Below are 20,862 nucleotides of genomic sequence, written 5' to 3'. Positions count from 1 at the left end.
AATATTGAAAATTGGTTGAGTCTCGACAAAGATATTCACGTTTACGTTGCCCCTCCCCCTAAATTTTGCTAGCCCACAGTGACCCTCTTGGTAAGTACCCTTGGTATGTATAATGTCCTGTAGAATTTTAATGATACCACAATTTTAAACCACAAACTACCTGGAGGTGTTCTATAGGGTCTATTCTGCCACTCTATCAAGTCAAACCTTAACTGTAGGGAGTGTTGAACGATTTCATTTTTTTTCAGGTCCTTGCTCCTGGACGATGAGAGGAAAAAAGGGGGGTATGTGGAAGATAAATAATTATATTCATTTATTCTCAATTATATTCACTTGTTGCTTTTAATTGAACACAGTATAAAATAAGGTTTTACTTTTGTGCTGGTGTCGAATTGACTGTCAGTCAAATTTCCCTTTTCCCCGACAGTCTTTTGACCTCCATAGTGATATAAATGAATATACTAAGTAAAGTAGAATTGCATCTTACGATGGAAAAGGTCTTGGTCACTGCGTAGAAACAGGCTGGGTGTTTTGAGAATACGTACTGCAAACTTTCACCTTGTGACTATCAGCTCTTCCCATAGTTGAATTGCCAAATGTCTCACCCTCCCATGATTTGGATGTCAAACGAGTACAAGAGGGATTGCTTCGGGCTTCCTGTCAATGAAGTTCATCTGAAAGCTTCATTGAATGATTGAATTTTCTTCCTCCGTATAAACGAAATTAACGATTCCCTTTTGTACGCGTGAACCTGAGTGGAAATTGAGTTTTTCTTCCACCACCAGTAGGATGAGGGATAAAGTGGTTTCTGCGAAAGAATATTAAAATTTGGAAAAATATTATCTGTTAACTTTGTGTTATGGAATGCTTTACCCCTTTCAGTTGTTTGCTGCACCACTTTCTGCTTCCGTGATGCCTCAGCACAAAGCTCTCGAGCTCGCTGCCCCGCTCTTGAGGTACCCTTCAACACGGCGTCGATGATGACTCCATCAAAAGTGAGGCAGAGAGCACCAAAGTATCTTGCCAGGAATTCAGCAGTGCTACTTTTACCTGTGATGAGGGGAAAAAGATGGCGGCTAGTGTTTTTGCACGCAATGTGTTTTGTGTTTCAAAGGTCACTGCGGTGTGTTTTTGCACGGTCAACTTGGCGACAGGTGGGATGGCCACTTCGGGAGTCGAATACTTTGTCCGTGTGGGTGGGTTTACGGTGCACCTGTGAGTGTAACTTGCGATTCCTCTCCCGAGCCAGTTGTACATCCAGCAATGGGAGAGACCCGGCTTGTTCTACTACGGACGTGAACTCACCTGGATTGCGGACCACGTTGAATTGATCTTTACCTGGAAACGGTCAACGTTTATGTTATTTAAGATCACAGTGTTTCAACGAACCACAGCCACAACCTTGGAGAAGGCTCACCTTGTGTCGTGTTAGTTCTTCAAAGCCAAATGTGATGGTGGGTGAACGTATTATTTATTTAGTGAGGTTCCAATTGTGCGTGACGTCAGTCCAGCTGTGCAGTGAGCCAATGGGTGGAAGACACAGCTCGACTGATTAGGTGTGCTGACCTTTGGCCGTGTTATATGCCATGTGATATCTGTTAACCAATGAAATTGCATACAAATGAAAAAGCTAGAAAAGTGATCTTTAAAAGCTTCGGTGGTGGATGAAAATACCCTTCGGACAATCCCCGGATCAGACTTGGGCTGTGTGCCAAATTTGGTGGTTGTCGGTGCAGCGGTCCTTCAAAAAACACAAACAGACAGACAAACAGCATCTGATGAATCTTCATATACATATATATATATATATATATATATATATATATATATATATATATATATATATATATATATATATATATATATATATATATATATATATTGAAACACGTAGAGTGTGACGAGCACCGCCCCCCCCCCCCACTCCGATCTCCATTGGACACAGTCCTGCATCAAAGTGTCACCTCCAAGCCGAAGGCCTCGGCTAGACGACTCGGTCAAACAGACAAAGATTACATGGTCATCATCAGTTGAACATCAAACAGAGCCGCCGATCCGGATTTCAGGATTCACCAGATCATGGGGTGTGGCACTGCTGGTACCTGTGTAAGAGGACGAAAGTCCGAGTCTTCAGGTCCTTGGTGCTTCGAGTCTTGCTCTATGGATGAGACTTGGACTCTGACCAGGGATCTGAGAGGGACACTTAATTCCTTTGGTGCCAGGTCTCTTTGGAGAATCCTTGGCGATCACCGGTCGGAGTTTGTGTCCAACAAGCGGTTGCTGAGAAGGACTCAAATAAGATTTGTTACCAGCATAGTCCATGAGCATCAGCTGTGGCTGTATGGACATGTGGCACGTTTTCTTGACGCTGATCCTGCTCACCAGATTCTCTCAGTGAGGGTGCCTCGTGAGTGGAGGAGGCCAATGGGCCGACCACGTGCCTCATAGTTGCAGCAGGTTGATCAGCATCTCAAGGAGATGGGGATGGGCCAAGCCTCTGCCTGGGGGGGATGGCCAGACGGAAGCCCCTGGAGTAACGGCGGAAAGTGGATGCAGTGACGCGCTGCTCCGGCACATGCTCCCATACCTGACCTGACCAGACCTATGTACCGCAATGAGCAGGAGAAGAGAAAGAAAACCAGAGAATTGTCTGAAGTGGTCAGACACAAGATTGCCGCCAAGCATGGACAATCTCAAGGCTACAAGTCCATCTCCAGAGACCTTGATGTTCCTGTGCCCACCGTACACAATGTTATCAGGAAGTTTAAGGCCCATGGAACTGTAGCCAACCTCCCTGGACGTCCAGGTGCAATGAGTCCAGATCTAAATCCCATTGAACACCTGTGGGGAGATCTAAAAACAGCAGTTGGGAGAAGGTACCCTTCAAATCTGGGAGAACTGGATCAGTTTGTACAAGAAGAGTGGGCCATCCTCATCCTGCCAGTAGAGAGGAGTAGGAAGCTCATTCATGGCTTCAGGAAGTGCTTGACTGCAGTTATTTTGTCCAAAGGCCGTGATACCAAACATTCGGTCGAGGGTGTCAATAATTTTATCAACGCCATTTAGATTCATTTTCTGATTTAAAAGGATATATTAAGTTCTGAAACAAAAACAAAGGTTCTTTGATAGTAACAGTGAAATAAAGAATTGTGGAGACAAAATACTTTTTATCAATTTCAACTTATTTTGAGAGAAAATTGTGAGTTATTTGAAAAAAAAAGTGCACAAGGGTGACAATATGTTTGGCCATGACAGTTTGTCCAATGGAGATCGGGGCAGTGCTCGTCACACTCCACATGTTTCGAGAAATATCACAAACATACAGGGTGTTCCAAAAAGACCTGGACAAATTTGGGTTGTTCGTACATTCAGTGTCACAAATAAGACAACGATACCCTTTCTTTTATGCGATACAGAAACTCATGACGTTTTCTTTATTTCCACGTCTGGTGGTTTAATGTAAAAGAAAAAGTGGCGACTCCACAGGAGAAAGCTCAGCGCAGAGAATGGTTCATTGAGACGAGATCCGACAATTTCGGGACAAGGTACGGAAGGAATCTGCCATCGCGGACTCGTTTCAGAGGAGTGGTGCAAGAGATTTAAGGAGACTGAAAGTTGTCAGAAACAGAAAAAGTACTGGTCCACCAAGCACCACTGTGCACAGGATTTTGCTGAAAATACTGAAGCTTTATTCCCTGTAAGGTGCAGATTCTGCAGGAACTCAAACCAAATCACGGACCCAAACACAACGCGTTCGCTTTGGAAATGCTCAGTAACAGAGAGGATTGCGAAGATTACCTATAAAAGGTCATGTTCACAGACGAAGCTTGCTTTCATGTATCGGTGAAGGTCAACCGGCACAATGTGAGGATCTGGGGCTCTGAAAACCCCGACGTGCTCATTGAACACCGACGCGATAGTCCAAAGGTTAATGTGTGGTGTGACCTTCTCCACGACCGCTTGGTGGGTCCGTTTTTCTTTGTGGAGGAGAGGGTGACCCTCAACAATTTACGTGAACATGTCGGAAGGATTTGCCTTCCGACAGATAGAAGAGCTGCAACCCGATATCATTTTTAAACAGGACGACGCTCCCCCTCGTTGGGCCTGAGTCGTTTGTGAACGACCAAGGTGGTGAACCGACAGGATCTTCGTTCTCGGATCACAGCTGCATGCGCGATGGTGGACGCAAACGCGCTCAGCCGAACATGGCAAGAACTGGTGTACCGCCGCGATGTCCTGTGCTCGACAAACGGAGCTCACATTGAAGTATATTGATGGTGTGCACAAAACTTTCTGAGTTCCTGTATCACATAAACCAAAGGGTATCGTCGTATCATTTGTGGTTCCAAATACTGTATCTTAACAACCAAAGTTGTCCGGGTCTTCATGGACACCCTGTATCTGTACAGACTGTTCACACACAACACTTTTTAAAAAATATTTGTCACCACTAAACTGCCTTTCAATGTACACCATGAAAAACTCTCCAACAGAAAGTGATCTCATTCTATGAACCTGTTGCATTGAATCTCCTGATGCTGATGTGTTTCTCCTGATTTGGACTTGAATGTCCTCCTCGACTCACTCTTGAAACGCTGACCGAATGTTATTGCCCACACTTACCCCGAACGTTGCGAATGGACGCATTACCCGAAAGGGGATCGCCGTACACGATGACTGCGATTCCGTGCTGATTCCGTGCACATCGACCTTGAGGAGAGAGATCGATCTCGAGGTGCCGAGCGATTGCGGCCATCACTGGTGTGACTTCAAGGTCTCCAACATTGTCCGGAATTGGAGCGAGTATCCCTGGAAAGAGGTTGGGAGCGAGTATCCCGTCAAACCCCCCGAAATGTTAAACGAGAGAACAAGTTTTTTTTTTTTTTAAAGTGCAAATCAACAGCTGATACATTATCATTAAATAATTTATTTTGCAAACAAATACGATCTCCCTGAGGCTGGCTTTCATTTCATGCGCCAATCGGCATCGTGCACAGCCATTTCGGCGGTCTCTTCCTCACCCCGAAACTGCACCCTCTCACATGACGCGCCATCTCATGCTGCATATCGATACATAACATAGTCCGTGGAAGTATAATGAAGGCGATTTGTGTTTCCACAGTGTTCAAGTGCACAATTAAACTCAAATGGAGGTTTAAAAGGCGAAAGAATAAATTAATTCCAGGTTTTACCGCCGTTTTCCCCAGTGTCTATTACATCACCCTGTCTGACGCGTTACGTTAGTTCTTCGGGAATGTTGTTTGTGTCCTTTGTAACGTCCTTGAGAAAAAAAAACACAAGAAGCCCAGACAAACGACGAGACCATAAAATTACCAACACGTCGTCCACTCATCGAGCACCTTGTAAGAAGGCTTCAATTCCATGGTCGTGCCGTCTCTCGGTAAATGGCTTGGATGGCAATTTTGCTTTCTCCGTCCCCAAGGTCATCGGGTCACCAAGAGTGTCAGGTGATCTTCTTTCACTTGCTTTTCCACAATCTGCCCACAAAGCCGTCAACACCCTTCGACGAGGAGCTCGACATGAAACTGTTTCCTTCATAGGCCTTTTGGTTCTCATTAGATGACATCAGCAGGTGTGGTCACTCACTGTGGCTCATGCTGTCCTCCACTTTGATCATTAAACATCACTTCAAGGTCTAATTGGGGTCGACCTTTCGGCCCAATTTCCTGCTTTATTCACTTATTGGACTCTTAATTGTGGGTCTTCAGGTGATGGTGTGCAAAACGGAGATGGTTCGAATGTTCACTGAGAACGTCATCCCAATTTTTTTTGCAGATGACGTCATCATTTTTTTGCAACATCGCCCAAAGATCCACCACAATCAAGAGTGCAAGCAAGTCACGTGATATTAACCTATTCTGGAAGACGTTTACTATTTTAAATCGACATGACGATGAAAGTTATAGTCACTGGACCAACATCCCTACCTTCATCAGGGCAACACTGTTCTTTCCACTCAAGTAACTCCCTTGGCAAAGGCTCCCCGGCTTGCCGTGGTGGGAGCAGCATTTGATGCTTTTCATCATAGTCCTTCATCAGACGAAGTATCTGAACAAGAGAAAGAAGCATTCACCTTCACGTTGGAGAAAATGAATTCAGAGTTTTGAGAAGTCACAAAATACAAATGAAATCCTGATCACTTCGTCGTGGTTTGACCATGTAAAAACAAATAAATAAATAAAACAATTCATGTCACCTTTCAGGATGTGGAGAGATGTGGCAAGAACACACCTCCAAACAAGTCATGACCCTCGCCAAAGGAGAGGGGTCGACCCTTGCATTTGGGGTCCGTTTGTTTGTCTGTTTGTCCGCACAGAACGTGCTCGCGTCGATTACGAGCGCCACCTTGTGGTAGCCAGTAGTATACCTCCTCTTTTTACAACCAGTACCTCCATAAAATATGTACAATTAGCATGTGAGGACGTCTATAAAGTATGTACATGGTACAATCAGAACGTGAGTCGGTCTATAAAGTAGGTACTATAAAACCACATAAAACAAGTCTGGGTGAGGGTACGCAATCTTTGATTCCTCGTTGTCATTCGAGTTTGTGATTGGATATTGTGGAAACAGCTTTGACAGACACGGAGTACAACCACGACACAGAAGATCCTGTACCTTGTCTTCCTCCTGGTACTGTGAGTCAAATTCCAAAGAGTAAAACTCCACGGGGAAGGAGCAAGGATTTCGCACCATGATCTGAATGATCTTTCCTGGACCACCGGGCAAGACAGGACCGATGGTGCACGTGCTGGGCTCAAAGTCCAACCGTGGCTCCAGGCCCTGACCTTGAACTATCAGCACCACCCTGGCACTGCTGTGAGCCAAGCGAAAGAACACCCGGTGATGGTAGTCCATCTGCGAAGCGGAATTATATCGAGTGGAGGGGTGTAAAGGAAGAGGACGAGGAAAGCCTGTTATTTAAAGACAATAAATACGGGAAAGTTATGGCCAGACGATGAAGGACAGCAGGAAAATCAGGACAAGAAGATGGAACAAAGGAAAATTATAATTACGTGCGAAGGAAGGAAGAAAACACATCAATGGCAATTGTCAGATTGTCACGAAAGACATCCTCACGAGAGGGATGAGGACAAGGGCAAGAAGCAAATGAACATTTCTCACGAGGTATTGCTAGGTACCTCCTGTTCAGGTGTAAATATCACTTGAACATTGGTTCGCTCTCCAGGTAGCAGCTCTCCATCGCTGGGAATAAACTCAAAAGGTATCAGTGGTTCACAAACGTCGTGCAGGGTCTGTTGTCTCGGGTAACGCACCTGCACGCAAGATGCACAAGGATGTGCAGGAGAGGGCTTGAGCAGGCAGGGCAGGGCCAAGAAGCAATGGGAAAAGAGAATCGGATTGTTGGTTGGATTCGCAGGCCGAGAGTTTGTCGATCAGTGATGTTGGTGTTTCTGTAATGCGGGAATTGATTCGGCCTCATCTCGATTGCTCGTTTTGGTCGACATATTTAAATAAGGACAGAGCTTAGAGTGAAATGTGTACAGGGACAGTACTGGTGGGAAGGTTTAAAATTAAACTGGATAAGTACCGAGCAGCAATGGACACGGACGGGTTCAGGGATGTTGGCAGAAATGAAAGGTAGAGCGGAAATGAGGGGCCATCCTTGGCCGTTGTGTGCACATTGTGCTCTTCAGGTGTGTTAATCGATGACTTACCGGTTTATGTACACACAAATATAAACCGTACATGTATGCCTGGTGTTGGTTTAACGGTTAAGGTTCCTGGCTGGTAAAACCACCCAAATCACGAATCACTGCTCACCTTCTATCTTTCATTCCTCTTTTTTCCCGCCTTTGGAATAAACTCCCACACTCTATTCAATCCCATTTTCCCTCCAGGCCTTCAAAACAGCTGTTCACCACCACCTCTTGTCATCCCCCATCCAAATCCTCCATCTTTTCTACCCCCGTTAATCCACGCCAATCCCACCTCCTTCAAATTCCCTGCTTTCCTTCCTGAAAGTCCCTGTAATGTCCATCTTGTATTCCCCGTGTTCCCCGCCCCATCCCTCTCCCTTCCACAGATCTCCGAATGTCTCTGTTCCCGACTGTTTCGTCCTTCCCTCTCCTGCCCCTCGTTTCCTGCCCCCCTTGTTGTGCGTTGTGTTTGCTCCCATACGAGCCTCGACAGTAAACACACAAAAAAAAAGAAGTCAACATCGGCCAAAAAGTCGACGTAGTCCAAATTTCTAAAATTGTCAATGTTCATCTGATCGACCTGAAATGTGAAGAGTATTTGCATATTTGGTCATTGAATTCCACCACCAATTATTTTTACGGTCAAATTTGTTTTACGTACTTCGCAAGTATCGTGCTTTGCACGACGACGTCATCTTTCTGGTTTTCCTTCTTGTTTGTCCGGGCAATATCTCGGCCATCCTTTGAGCGAAGAAGCTGATATTTGGACATGACAGTGACCAAATGATTTGGTTATTAAGGGTGCTTTTTGATTTATCGATCAATCAATTAATCATTTAATTTTTCGATTGATTACATAATTTTCAAAAAGTTACACATTCGGAGAAAAACAGTGCTGGTTTCGGTGTGCCATTTAGCCAATTGATTAAGAAATTAATTATTTTACAATTATTGATTATGTATTTTAATTTCTGCTATTAATCAATTAATTATTGTACACTGTTCCCTCCCAATTCCGTTTCCATGTGCTGCATGGCGGCATCGCCAGGCACCTTCGGCACCCCGGGCAATGCCGAGCGCTGGAGGATTTCTTATTTATTTATTTGGAATGGGAGCAGTGTGCTTTGAATGTACCTCTATTTTCTATTATTATTATTATTATTATTATTATTATTATTATTATTATTATTAGGGTTCCAAGCCGACAAGGCTGTTAAGCCAACATGCGAACATGCTGGGTTGGATTGCGTTTGTGGTATGAGTGGGGTTGGCAGCATGGAGGGTGCGTGTGCTCATGGATCGGTTGATTTTGTTTGGGGAACATAAATGATCAGCAATTCTTGTTAACCTCATTGAGGCTGCTGTCTAATTAGATTTCTGTCCTCAAATATAATTTCCTGATCGAGAGATACCAAAGCCTGCGTCACTTGTCCTATCTTACCTTTGGCTCTCTCCGCTTGGGAAACACAGCATTCCAGCGGCACACCACTGCCTGTTCGTTGGAGAGCTGCAGGACCATGACACGGCAACAACTACACATCACTGCTCCAAAATCCAGAACTTCACTTGAAAGCTCAATTCTTGGCTGCAACACAACTGCTCGCAACCGCAGTGTGAGCCGCGGTCCTTTCGAAATCTGCAAAACAAGCAGCGCGGTGACATCATTGTTACAACTTTGATACGATGTTAAGAACTGACGATGACCCCAAAGTGCTTTTAAAGAACTTTACAAACGCAACATTACGACAGTATTCCGAGTTCAAGTAACATTCTGCAACAGAAAGATGCTGTAAATATAACGGGGGTTTGGAAGGTGTACTGATGAAGGAACAGGTATGTCAGACGTCAATGGTTCAAACAAATAAATAATGTGATCTATAAAGTCTGATTTATGAAATCATTCCACATCGTATGTGTGCCTTATTGAGTGGACAAATAAGAATGGAGGGAAGGAAAAGCGAGAGAGAGGGAGAGAGAGAGAGAGAGAGAGAGAGAGAGAGAGAGAGAGAGAGAGAGAGAGAGAGAGAGAGAGAGAGAGAGAGAGAGAGAGAGAGAGAGAGAGAGAGAGAGAGAGAGAGAGAGAGAGAGAGAGAGAGAGAGAGAGAGAGAGAGAGAGAGAGAGAGAGAGAGAGAGAGAGAGAGAGAGAGAGAGAGAGAGAGAGAGAGAGAGAGAGAGAGAGAGAGAGAGAGAGAGAGAGAGAGAGAGAGAGAGAGAAAGCTGGTCGTAACCTTCAGACAACTCCGAAGGTTACGGGTCACTTAAGGACCGTGCTCGCCAATTCTCTGATGGCGTGGGGTATGGTTAATAGCCAAATTTCAATATACCTAAGTACCCACGTCGTCAAACGACCGGGGAAGTCACACCCTCAACGGACTCTGGCGACCTCGGTCCGGTGTAACCGAGTGGAATTACCAAAGTCCGTCGGTCCAAACGACAAGTTACAGCCCAATCGGCTTACTGGTTCTCAAGCACGAACCATGCTGGGTCAATAATAGAAAGCACAACAACGAGCTGGTACATTGAACAATCGGGGATATTTATAATGGGGCAGGGGAGCACAAAAAGAGCAGAGTTAAACCGACGATCAAGAAGGAATGCAAATAATGTTCAAAGCACTTAAACAATTGCTACTTACAGACTGGGCCCACAGACACACACGCACACACCCAAAATAAATGGTGGCCGCTGCCTTTATTTGGCCCTTCATCTCGGGAGGGAAGGCGAGCTGAGGGCAAGATCCCGCACTTGCACCTGTCCGCCTCGTGCAGTCTGGTCGAGCTTGTCCGGTGGCGGGACTCGAACCCACAGCCTCAACGCAGCACCAAGCACCAGGGACAAGGGATAGAGTGATGGACGCCAGCCAGCACGAAGGCGGACAAGGCGAGAGACGACAGGCGATCAAGGCCGAAAAAACTTCCACGGATCCAACGACACCAGGCGAGGCAGCCCCAGAGAGCGAAACAGAACGCGCCGATCGCTGTCCCTCTCATGAGGTGGGAGGGATTTCTTCCCTGGCCACTCGCCTCCAGATTGGACGGTTGCGTTGCGCGATTCGCTGGCTGTCCCTCATCGGACAGGCCCACGGTAGGCGGGGCAACTCCCACCCTCCTGGGTGGAGCCCGATCTGAGGCGATGAGCCTCCTGATTGGACAAAGGGCGTGCCCTTGCCCTCGTGGGCGGAGTCGGCTCTGAGGAGATGAGCCTCCTGATTGGACGAAGGGCGCGCCCTTGCCCTCGTGGACGGAGTCGGTTCTGGAACGAGGGGTCCCACCCATGTCTGCAGCCAGAAACACGTGCGCAATGGCAACCGGGTTGAGTGAGGGACGGTGCCGCTGTTGTTGTTGTAAAAAACCCAGACTAAAAAATAAACCCGCAGCTCACACATGAAATTCCCATAAGACATAAGGGACGGGACCCCAACTATAAACACATACTTATGGAAATAACTGAACTGCGGGGGGCTGCTGACTGTCTGTGTGCAAAAGGCTTCCAAATCCGTAACAATATGACCTTCCCTCGCTGAGAGGGATGATCGTGAGGTCGCTTGTAACACACCGTCCACAGCCCAACCACAGGCCTTGCGGAAACCGGTGCACATCCTCGGAAGCTCTCAGTGCAGAACGCTGCAAGATAACAGCTTCTTGGGCGAACGGAGAACGTTCTCCACCTCCCTTGTTGTGTCGAGGCACATCCCTTTTTCTCAGGTTCGTTTCCAAGTATTTTCGGCTTCTTTTGGAAACTTTGTTGGTTTTTTTCTTCTTCTTCTTCTTGAAAGCCATTTGCGCTAACGATCCTCATGTCGCACACACAATGTACGTGATGTCGCTCCGAACAGCACTGTTTTCGGGGATTTCTGCGGATGCACAGCCAGTGTTCCTATAGCGGATGACGTCATTTCGAAAGTCCCACATTGCTTCACCCCACTTTGTGCAAACACACGTTGGGTAATTAAACCTTCCAAACGAACGCCTCATTGCCAAAGGGAAAGGAAAGTAAAATAAACACGGGGTTAGTAATTCGCAACAGGCTGTCATTCTCACACTGTGCACCCACTTTTTATAGATAGCAAAATGTAACATGGCGCCATTACTCCGAGTTCAGTGGTGGATCGTGGCCTGTTATTGATGGCCTTCGAGCGCTCGTCCAGCATGATTAATTTGCTTGGGTACTGGTTGGGCCTCTGGGGGCTGCCCATTGTAGATTTCAAACGTTGTTGTCCCGAAACCAATTCTAAGCAGGTGAAGAGGTATGGAAAGGTGATTTGCAGTGTTGGTCGGTATGAAAAGGCCCTTGCGGCAGAATATACACAACGTATGCTGCATGTTCAGTTGGGGATGTCAAGCTTGAGACTTAAGAATGAGGTCTTAATCCTTTTGCCAAGAGAGTTTAAGTCCTCCCGATTGTAATTCCTACGCAAAATGGAAATGCCTGTTCAAGCAAAGACAACGCACTTAGTGATTGGATCAGTGAAGTCATTGCACCTGGATGAAGAGAAGGGCCTCGACGAGGCCCGTGTTCGAGTTGCTTTCTTTCAAGTCGAAGTGCACTTCAAAAGTCTCCGTCTCGTCCGGTGGCAAGGCGTGGACATCCTTCAAGTCTGTGCTGAAACCTGTCGGGCCAACAATGATTACGCCTTAAAGCATGCTCGTCCTGAAGGAAGAACGTCAATTTCCCCAAACATGATTATGAAGAAGGCACGGTGGACCAGGCCGTGCTGATTACCCATTGTGTTCTGGTGGACCTGGAAGACACGGTGGACCGGCACAAACTCGACGAACAACGAGAAAGCATTCAAACATGCAGCAAAGCCCGTCGCTTTGTACTCAAACTAAACTTGACGAAAACAAGAGCAAAAATTTTATATTTTCATAACAGCTCTCCATTGTCTCAAACGAAAGATTTGTTGAAAAATTGATGACAAAAGTTCAAATGGGAAAGACGTTCCGGCCTGGACAGACACACTGGACCTTAAACTGTAAGTAATTATAGAAAGAGGGAAGAAATCACAAAAAGTAGGACCACTGGACTTGTTGAGAGCTTATCTGGACCCTGTCCAAACGTTGTAACCCAAATTTAGTGGCTTTCTGACTGGTGAGTCTGGAGAATAAGATTTTTCAAGGAATGAACGCGATGCTCCCAAAAATTGATGAAGTCAGCAATTTTGACACTTCCGGTCACGTGATCGGCATGACGTCCGCAATTTAACATCCCTACCCTGGCCAAACGTTGTCACCCAAATTTGGTCGCAATCTGACTTGTGGGTCTGAAGAAGGTTTTTGAAGGAATTCACACGACCACCATTTTGACACACTTCCGGTCACGTGATCGGCATGACCTCCGCAATTTAACATCAGGACCCTGTCCCAATGTTTCAACCCAAATTTGGTAGCATTCTGACTGGTGGGTCAGGAGAAGATTATTGGAGGAATTTACGAAGTCCACCTATTTTGACCTTCTTGAAGTCACGTGACCGGAACGAGCTTTGGAGTCCCCGTGACCAGTCAGGAGCGGGAAACCTTGCTGCCAAGTGTCTGCCGGATCCGGCTCAGCGGTTCGGCCGGAGGAATTGAAACACGATGGTGCACAATGACGAGACCTCACGTGGAATTCCAATTCCAGATGAACGAACTAACGGCCGTCTCATGGAGCGCAGCGGACAACTGGCACATCAGGGTTATTTGTACCGTACTTACTATGACTTCGCCCTTTGACCCAATTGTTAATTCGTGTCCAACATATTCTCATGTTGAAGGTTTCGTGAAACCTTTACAGACCAATTACAAGGAGTGGATGGATGTTCACAAGTCCCATGTTGTTCTGGTTTCGTGACCCATGAAGGATGACCGAGGTCTTTGGCAGCACAAGATCTCACAACCGGCCGTTGATGCACGACGGGAAACAAGGTTCCATTTTCAGCATTCTCCCCTGCCGTGCAATGTTCACGACCACTCGTTTCCTCCTCAAACTGTTGGTTTTGTAATCACGAGGAACACAGACACGATCCTCGACGAGGACACCGTCATGGGCCTTTTGACGCACCTGATCCTTTCAGAGCCTTCTTGTCCAAATGGAAGGTCACGGGAATCAGGCCAGGGTTTCTGGCTTCCACAAGCATCGTGTAAACGCTGCCAGGTACCGCGTGCTGGAAATCAAGCAGGTATTCAGGAAGAGCAGCCCTGCAAACACTGAATCATCGGTGAGCGCACGTTTCGGTTTTCATGAGCAATCCTCGGGCACAGTCACCGATACACTCGCAATGAGAACCTTCCCCACAAACAATGAACTATTCAAACACAAATAAACGTTTTCTTTCGCCAATTAACCGAGGCTTGTGAAAATATGCAAGTACGTATGAGAAACATCATTGTTTCTGTCGTCCGTCAGTCTTTTCAGAAGGATAAACACATTCATTCATTCATTCAGTCACATCAGCTCGTTGTCAATCTAGTGCAGAACCCTCTGTATCGTCGTCTCCTGTTGGGGGTATCGGAAAACTCACCACCACCCCCTGCATGCCCCCTTCGAGGTGCACCCATCTGATGATGCGCACTTGACGTTTACATGTCAGTTTCGTGTCTGCCATTGCTTCATGTGTGTTCTCTTACCTGCTTGTGTTTCTGCCGTGAACTTCAGCAGGTTCGAGTGGAGGTTGAAGGCTCATGAAGTGCTCCTGCACAATTCTGCGTTCCAGCTCCAGCTGCAGAGCCGTTGGCCACTTGAGATATTCCTGAGAATCCAGACACGGGCTGCTGTTACCTGTTGGCCTGAGCCCGGCGCAGCATTGCTTGTGCGGCCACACTCACACTTCACTCCACAGAGCACGACATGAACCGTGTACAGGACAACGACATCAGCAGACTTTTCTGTGACACAAGAACGTGAGCTGACAATAGACGAATCAACCCGCTGGTTGGGATTTGAACCTGGGATCGCACATCACCATGGAGTCATGAGTTAATGTGGGGAACACGAAACAGATGAATCCCGATTTAAACTCGTATAGTTTTAAAGTATAACTCGGTCGTGCCCAGGTTAAACTGACAAACCGACTGTGGCCGAAGTCCGTTCTTGAGCAGCAGTGGAAGCATCACGCAATTTACAATATCAATTATCAGGCGAAATAACAACAAAGTTCGGACAACAACGTCCGTTGTAATGTCTAACGAAGCCGATGCAGACGTCTCACTTGGGAAGGCTCATTCTCCAATTTCAGTTCAATGGCTTCATCGGCCGTGTGTGCTCGATCCTTCGTCAAGCTCTCCAATGTCATGTCCAGCATGTCCTTCATGTCGATGAAGCCCTCTTTGCCTGAATGTAAACAACGTATAAACATTTCCGTTGTTTAAAAAAGAAACAAACGAACCAACGACGACGGAACTCATGGAGCGCATCGTCTCACCTGGCGCGTCCATTCTGGACAACAATACCATCGTTAAACTGAACCTGCTGCTATTACGGCCCGTGGACCTCAACCACCCATGCATACTATCACGTCACATCGGTTATAAATGTCATCAATTTAATTCTTCACTCACATCGGGTTCGTACATCAGACGTATGAAGTTTCAGATCTTTCAGATTATGAATTTCAATTCAACCAATTGTGGCTGGAGTACCACTTCACCAATGACGTCATCGTTATTACCCCATATACCCCCATGGGGGGGGGGGGTTGATGACATATGCCAAGTTTCAATTTTTTTCGTTGAGCGGTTTTGGAGAAAATTATGTCCCAATTTTTTTTTCTTCCGTTTAATCCAATAGGGCTGCCACACCGCGTGACCGATGACGTCGTAAACTGAATGGTTCGCTCACATCCGGAGGTAGAGATCAGATATCTGACGTTTCAGATTTTTCGGATAAGAATTTCAATTAAACTAATTATGGCTGGGATATCGGATCACCGACGACATCGTCGTGATTGCATCGGCGGGAGCACGTGGTTGTCGGCGCTCCGGTTGTGGTTCCAATCTCCAGGAGTCACGAAGCTGTATTTTGGTTACAATTAGGGGGAGGACAACACGCACCATGCCAACTCATTCGAGGAAGGATACAAGGCCACAGCACAGGAAGAACACGGAGGGAGGTGAGAAAAGACACGAAGAACACCGTCAAAGGCCGAACTGGAGTAGAAGACAAGCATTTCGATGTTGTAGTACAAATATGGAGGAGATAAATCGGCCGAACAAAATGGCGGCTGAAAACTGCAGCAACCACAGAGGGCTGACCAAGATGGCGTGGTGGCGTGCCGCCATCTTGGTTAGGCTTATTTTGTTTTTTTTTGTGATGAGCACCCAATAAATTATCTTCAAAAGGAGTGTTTTAATCAACCCAAACACCCAACTTTCACTCCTGCACTTCCTTGGAGTTCCCTTTGTGTGCATGCAAAGTTTCAGGCTGTTCGGTTTTATAGTTTTGAAGTTATGGAGGAGACACACACTGACACACTACACATGACACACACACACATTGCCTTTTATTCGTGCAGATGTTGGTTCGGTTGCAGTTTTACCGGTGACGTGCCAAGGCAGGTCCAGGTGCACAATGGGAAAAACTCCTTTGCCTTGCACCGTGATGCACTCTGGAGAGAGGTGAGCGACTTGTACAAGTACATCATGCCTGTAGGATTCAGCAACACCAGACACGACGCTTATTCTCAGGGCCTGTGCGCATCCCTTTCTCAGAAGTCCCTGTGCACACAATGGGCAGAAATAAAAAATTGACAATGAATTAAACGAAAGGATTTACACTCAACATGTCAATGGGTAAAAAAGAATAAAATTTATTATGGTAATCACCCTTTAGCTGCAGTGGTGAGACAACTTGTGCCCCATTAAGGGGTAGCACATGTGGCCCGCCACCCCAAGCAAAATGCCAGCACATGCGGCCGGCCACCCCAAACATAATGCCAGCACATGCGGCCCGCCACCCCAAACATAATGCCAGCACATGTGGCCCGCCACCCCAAACAAAATGCCAGCACATGCGGCCGGCCACCCCAAACATAATGCCAGCACATGCGGCCCGCCACCCCAAACATAATGCCAGCACATGCGGTCTACCACTGTGAACATAAGACAGAGGGAAGATGAGTGGCGGCACCCCCTGTTGTTCAGATGTGACAAATGGGTTCATGACTCCATAGCAGTTGAGGTGTGTGTGTGTGTGTGTGTGTGTGTGTGTGTGTGTGTGTGTGTGTGTGTGTGTGTGTGTGTGTGTGTGTGTGTGTGTGTGTGTGTGTGTGTGTGTTGTGGGAGTGACGGTTTGGTGTCCAGCTTTGCTCATATAGGGTAATTATCTCCTATATTGCATATATTGTTGCGGAAATGGGCCCTCAGTGGGTTATTAAATATAGGATTAGCCCAGATCCCCCCTTAAATGCATGTTCAGCCAGGTTGTTTGGTCATCGGACGTTACATGTGTGTCGGGAGGTGTAGCAGGCTGTTCAATGTTCATACAGTGGTGGTGTACTGATTGGCGCTTCTTTTTCCTCCCCCCCTGGTAACTAGCCCCCACCCAGCGCCCTGAGAGTCAGTCAACGTGACGTGTCAGCAACCCATTGACGGAGAGCGGCTGCAATCTCAAACGATGGACCAATCTCAGGTCCCTGGAGGCGGTCTGGAGAAAGGCCCGCCCCGAAAGGCAAGAGGAACTGCTTTGTGAGTCTGCGTTCTGCACTATGAGGAACTGCTGGGGAAGTCGGCGATCTGCTCTGTGAAGAGTGGTTTGGACGAGCTGAGCTGTTCCCTCTCGGCCACGGACCCAGCATGCAGGTGATTCCCAGGTTCATCCTGAGTCCAACCACGGAGCCTCTGTCCTTACTCACTGCACGGCTCGACGACGTCTTTGCATCCCATCGATCCACCTGCGAAGTCCAACACCCAGATTTGGTCTAGTCTGGTGTACAGGCCAGGCCTGGATTTGCATACTGGACCTTGTGGGAAACGAGCTGGAACATACCATAGATCTTCCTCTCCTGTGCCGTCGACCTTACAGGGGCTGGACGCACCGAGGCTGCGTGTGTGAGTTGTGCCGACAAACGGACGTCGTTGCGGCCATCTTGCCACTCTGGGTGCGTGAGCGGTGCCGACAAAAGGAGGACGTCGCCGCCATCTTGCCACGCGGCGTGCGCGAGCGGTGCTGATAGGAGTACAAGCGCCATCTTGCCACGCGGCGTGCGCGAGCGGTGCTGATAGGAGTACAAGCGCCATCTTGCAACGCGGTGTGCGCGAGCGGTGCTGATAGGAGTACGAGCGCCATCTTGCCACGCTGCATGCTCGAGCTGGACGCTCGAATCCGACACCATCGGCTTGTCACGAGCCGCATTCGTGCCTTCGACACTTTTCCTCTAGTCCATGAGGCACTACCAAGTACTCTGTGTCTTGTCTGCATGTTGTCTGCATGTCGTCTAGGCCTAAGGTTTATCTCGCTAGGGTTCCCTTTGAAACCCGTATCCGTAGCTCCCTAGTTAAGAGCGGGTTATAGATTAATTATAACATTGTCGTGAATGCTTTGCTTGTGTCGTGTTTCCCCGATGTGTCCCCAATAAATCTGCTGATTCAGATGAAAATTGCCGCCTTGAATTTATTCGTGCCGAGCTGAGGAACAATCGCTCGATTTGTAAATAAAACCAAAATGGTTCCGGACTGGCAGACTTCGCTCGGTCTCTGACAAACCCAGTCTGTAGCCGGGGTCTACATCCCCAACTGGTAAGGCCCAGGTGTACTTTGGTATCGTGATCCGAGGCGCGTGACCCGAGACCTGTGCCGAACCAGCCGGCGTTATAACCCCTGAGACGGCGGTGCTGTTAAGTGCCGCCGAATCTATAACAATATTCGTGTGAGTGTGAGATAATTTAATTGTGATGTAAGACGTGTGTCGTTTGATGTGTGGAAAGCAGCTGTCTTCCCTTTCTGAATGTGTGTCTGAAACCACCATTCCTCAACACCCTTTTTAATGGTCTCACCTTTGTAACATGTTTCTCTTTTTCTTTATAAACAATCACCAGACCGTTGGGCACATGTTTTGGCGCAAAGCCATGGGATCGGTGGAAAGGGCACGTCCCTGTCATATTGATGGGACTTGCGTGAATCTCAAGGGCAGGGCGCTCCTTAATTGAATCTCAAGGGCAGGGTGCTCCTTGATTGAATCTCAAGGGCAGGGCGCTCCTTGATTGATGGCCCGAACGTCAATAAGAGCAGGGCGGCCGAAAAGCAATGTCACGGGGTGCAGCCAGTGGGGAGTCACACAAACTAGAGGGGAGGGGCGCATTCACGCAAACCAGAGGGGAGGGCGCAGTCACGCAAACCAGAGGGGAGGGGCGCAGTCACGCAAGCCAGAGGGAAGGGGCACAGTCACACAAGCCAGAGAGGAGGGGCACAGTCACGCAAACCAGAGGGGAAGGGCACAGTCATGCAAGTCAGAGGGGAGGGGGTGCAGTCACGCAAACCAGAGGGGAGGGGCGCAGTCACGCAAGCCAGAGGGGAGGGGCGCAGTCACGCAAACAAATTTTTATCTCCCGAACATTCATTGGGACCCGAAGGGGACGTGTATTGTGAAGCAATTCTCGCTCTTGTTTGAATTGAATGTGAAATTTTGAACACGAACCTGAACACTAACAGGTGGACAAGTTCGCCGTTTTATCGAACTTTGGCTCTGATTTTGTCCCAATCGTACATGTGCAGAGAGGAGTGAGATAACATTCTTACTCCGTCTGTCTGCCTGGCAGTCAAACAAAACTGAAAATCATTCCAAACAGGAAACGTCATGTTTTTTCAGGATGTCACAAAGGACACAAACAACAGGCACGAAGAGCTCACATGACGTGTTCGATCGGGTGATGTAACAACCACAGCGTCAACGGCGGTAAAAAAAACACAAACAGGTGGGATGAACAGACAGACACACGGACCGATACCTCCCTCCGGTGAAACCGGTAGGGGAATAATAAGTAGTTCCCTGATGGTAAACTGACGTTTGTGGACAGCCAAACGTAGAGACGGACAGACAGACATGAACCAATTACTTAGCTTTGCTTACTTCCCATGAGTGAGCTTATCAGGTGAACATGGCCGAGCAGACAATGAGTTTTTAGATATGGGATTCAAACTTCGCTTCGATTCAAACAACGTCACCATTTGGCCAAGCAATGGTCAGTAATTTACAGAAAAGAAAAAAAAAAAAATCATTAATCGACTCACAGAACGTGGAGTCGTAGTCACAACCGACGGTGAAACAGCCGCAGGATTCTTTCTGTCTTCAACGACTGAAAATTCGAAATCGACTTCTCCAGTGTTCTTCAACGTCACTTCCGCTTCCGCCGCCTCGTCAAACAGCTGGAAACACGGATGGCACACGATGAACGTATGAACTGTGCTGCCTGTGACCGCGTTGTACCTCCACAGCACGGAGATTCAGGTGACTTGAGGCGGCTCGCACCTGTTGTACTTGCATGCACATTCAATGGCGGATTGTTGCTGGTCTGCAGACAACATTGTGAGATGTACATCAGTGAGTTCTGCTCAGTTATGTTGTTGTTGATTGACCCCGGTCGGTTCTAATCGAATGGGCCCCACAGCACGGAGAGAGCCCATCGGCCTGCCGGGAGAAACCCAGAGATCGGCCACATCGAAGATGTCGCGCCCTTTCCTTCGTGGAGCCAGGAACCGCAACAATTTTACACGATGTGCTTCATCACGTGACGTTTTATGATGCGTTGTGGAAATCCTATCCACCTGGGGATAATTGATGATGTGAGAGCCGATTGTTTTGTTCCCTCCAATTACGGATGACGGACGTGATTGGATCTTGCCAATCGGTTAATCTTCTTCCTGCATCTAAGCGACGCATGTTGCCTGATAATCTATCTATAATTCCAGCAGTGTGTGTGTGTGTGTGTGTGTGTGTGTGTGTGTGTGTGTGTGTGTGTGTGTGTGTGTGTGTGTGTGTGTGTGTTTGTGTGTGTGTGTGTGTGTGTGTGTGTCTGTGACCGCTGTTTCTCGACAACCACTGGTCTGATCTAATTGAAACTTGCCAGGTATATTGCTGGGGACCTGAGGATGTGCCTTTTCAAGGTTTGATATAAATCGGACAAGTGGTTCCCAAGTTATGGCTATTTATTTACCAAACCAATGACAGGACACTTTGCTGCGCAGGCGTGGCCGTTGGGGAAGAGAACCT

The 20,862-nt window shown here is 47.4% G+C and overlaps 1 protein-coding gene across 45 annotated transcripts in view; it reads right to left on the bottom strand.

Moving 5' to 3' along the window:
* Positions 1-20,862, bottom strand: part of HYDIN (HYDIN axonemal central pair apparatus protein) — a 233,387-nt gene that overhangs the window by 145,704 nt on the left and 66,821 nt on the right. For 41 of the 45 annotated variants that reach the window (XR_015054814.1, XR_015054815.1, XR_015054813.1 and 38 more), the window contains 13 exons: positions 19,884-20,018; positions 16,196-16,373; positions 14,870-14,991; positions 14,289-14,410; positions 13,723-13,868; positions 12,165-12,292; positions 9,124-9,318; positions 7,164-7,298; positions 6,640-6,879; positions 5,949-6,069; positions 5,361-5,498; positions 4,651-4,809; positions 874-1,050 (listed from right to left, as the gene is read on the bottom strand). Coding sequence is in view for 41 of the 45 variants with exons in the window: in XM_085868716.1 (XP_085724842.1) it covers positions 874-1,050; positions 4,651-4,809; positions 5,361-5,498; positions 5,949-6,069; positions 6,640-6,879; positions 7,164-7,298; positions 9,124-9,318; positions 12,165-12,292; positions 13,723-13,868; positions 14,289-14,410; positions 14,870-14,991; positions 16,196-16,373; positions 19,884-20,018 (1,996 nt within the window). In the remaining 4 variants the exon portion in view is untranslated. The remainder of the gene's footprint in view (positions 1-873; positions 1,051-4,650; positions 4,810-5,360; positions 5,499-5,948; positions 6,070-6,639; positions 6,880-7,163; positions 7,299-9,123; positions 9,319-12,164; positions 12,293-13,722; positions 13,869-14,288; positions 14,411-14,869; positions 14,992-16,195; positions 16,374-19,883; positions 20,019-20,862) is intronic. The other 4 variants (XM_085868706.1, XM_085868705.1, XM_085868710.1 and 1 more) reach the window with 4 other exon arrangements.

Source organism: Eptatretus burgeri, unplaced genomic scaffold, assembly GCF_056783735.1.
Source record: "Eptatretus burgeri isolate ZD-2024b unplaced genomic scaffold, Ebu_testis_v1 Ebu_testis_scaffold_3171, whole genome shotgun sequence".
In the NCBI taxonomy this organism is placed as follows: Eukaryota; Metazoa; Chordata; class Myxini; order Myxiniformes; family Myxinidae; genus Eptatretus; species Eptatretus burgeri.
Note: the sequence above shows the minus strand (reverse complement) of the source record. Positions and strands in the feature narration are given on the sequence as shown.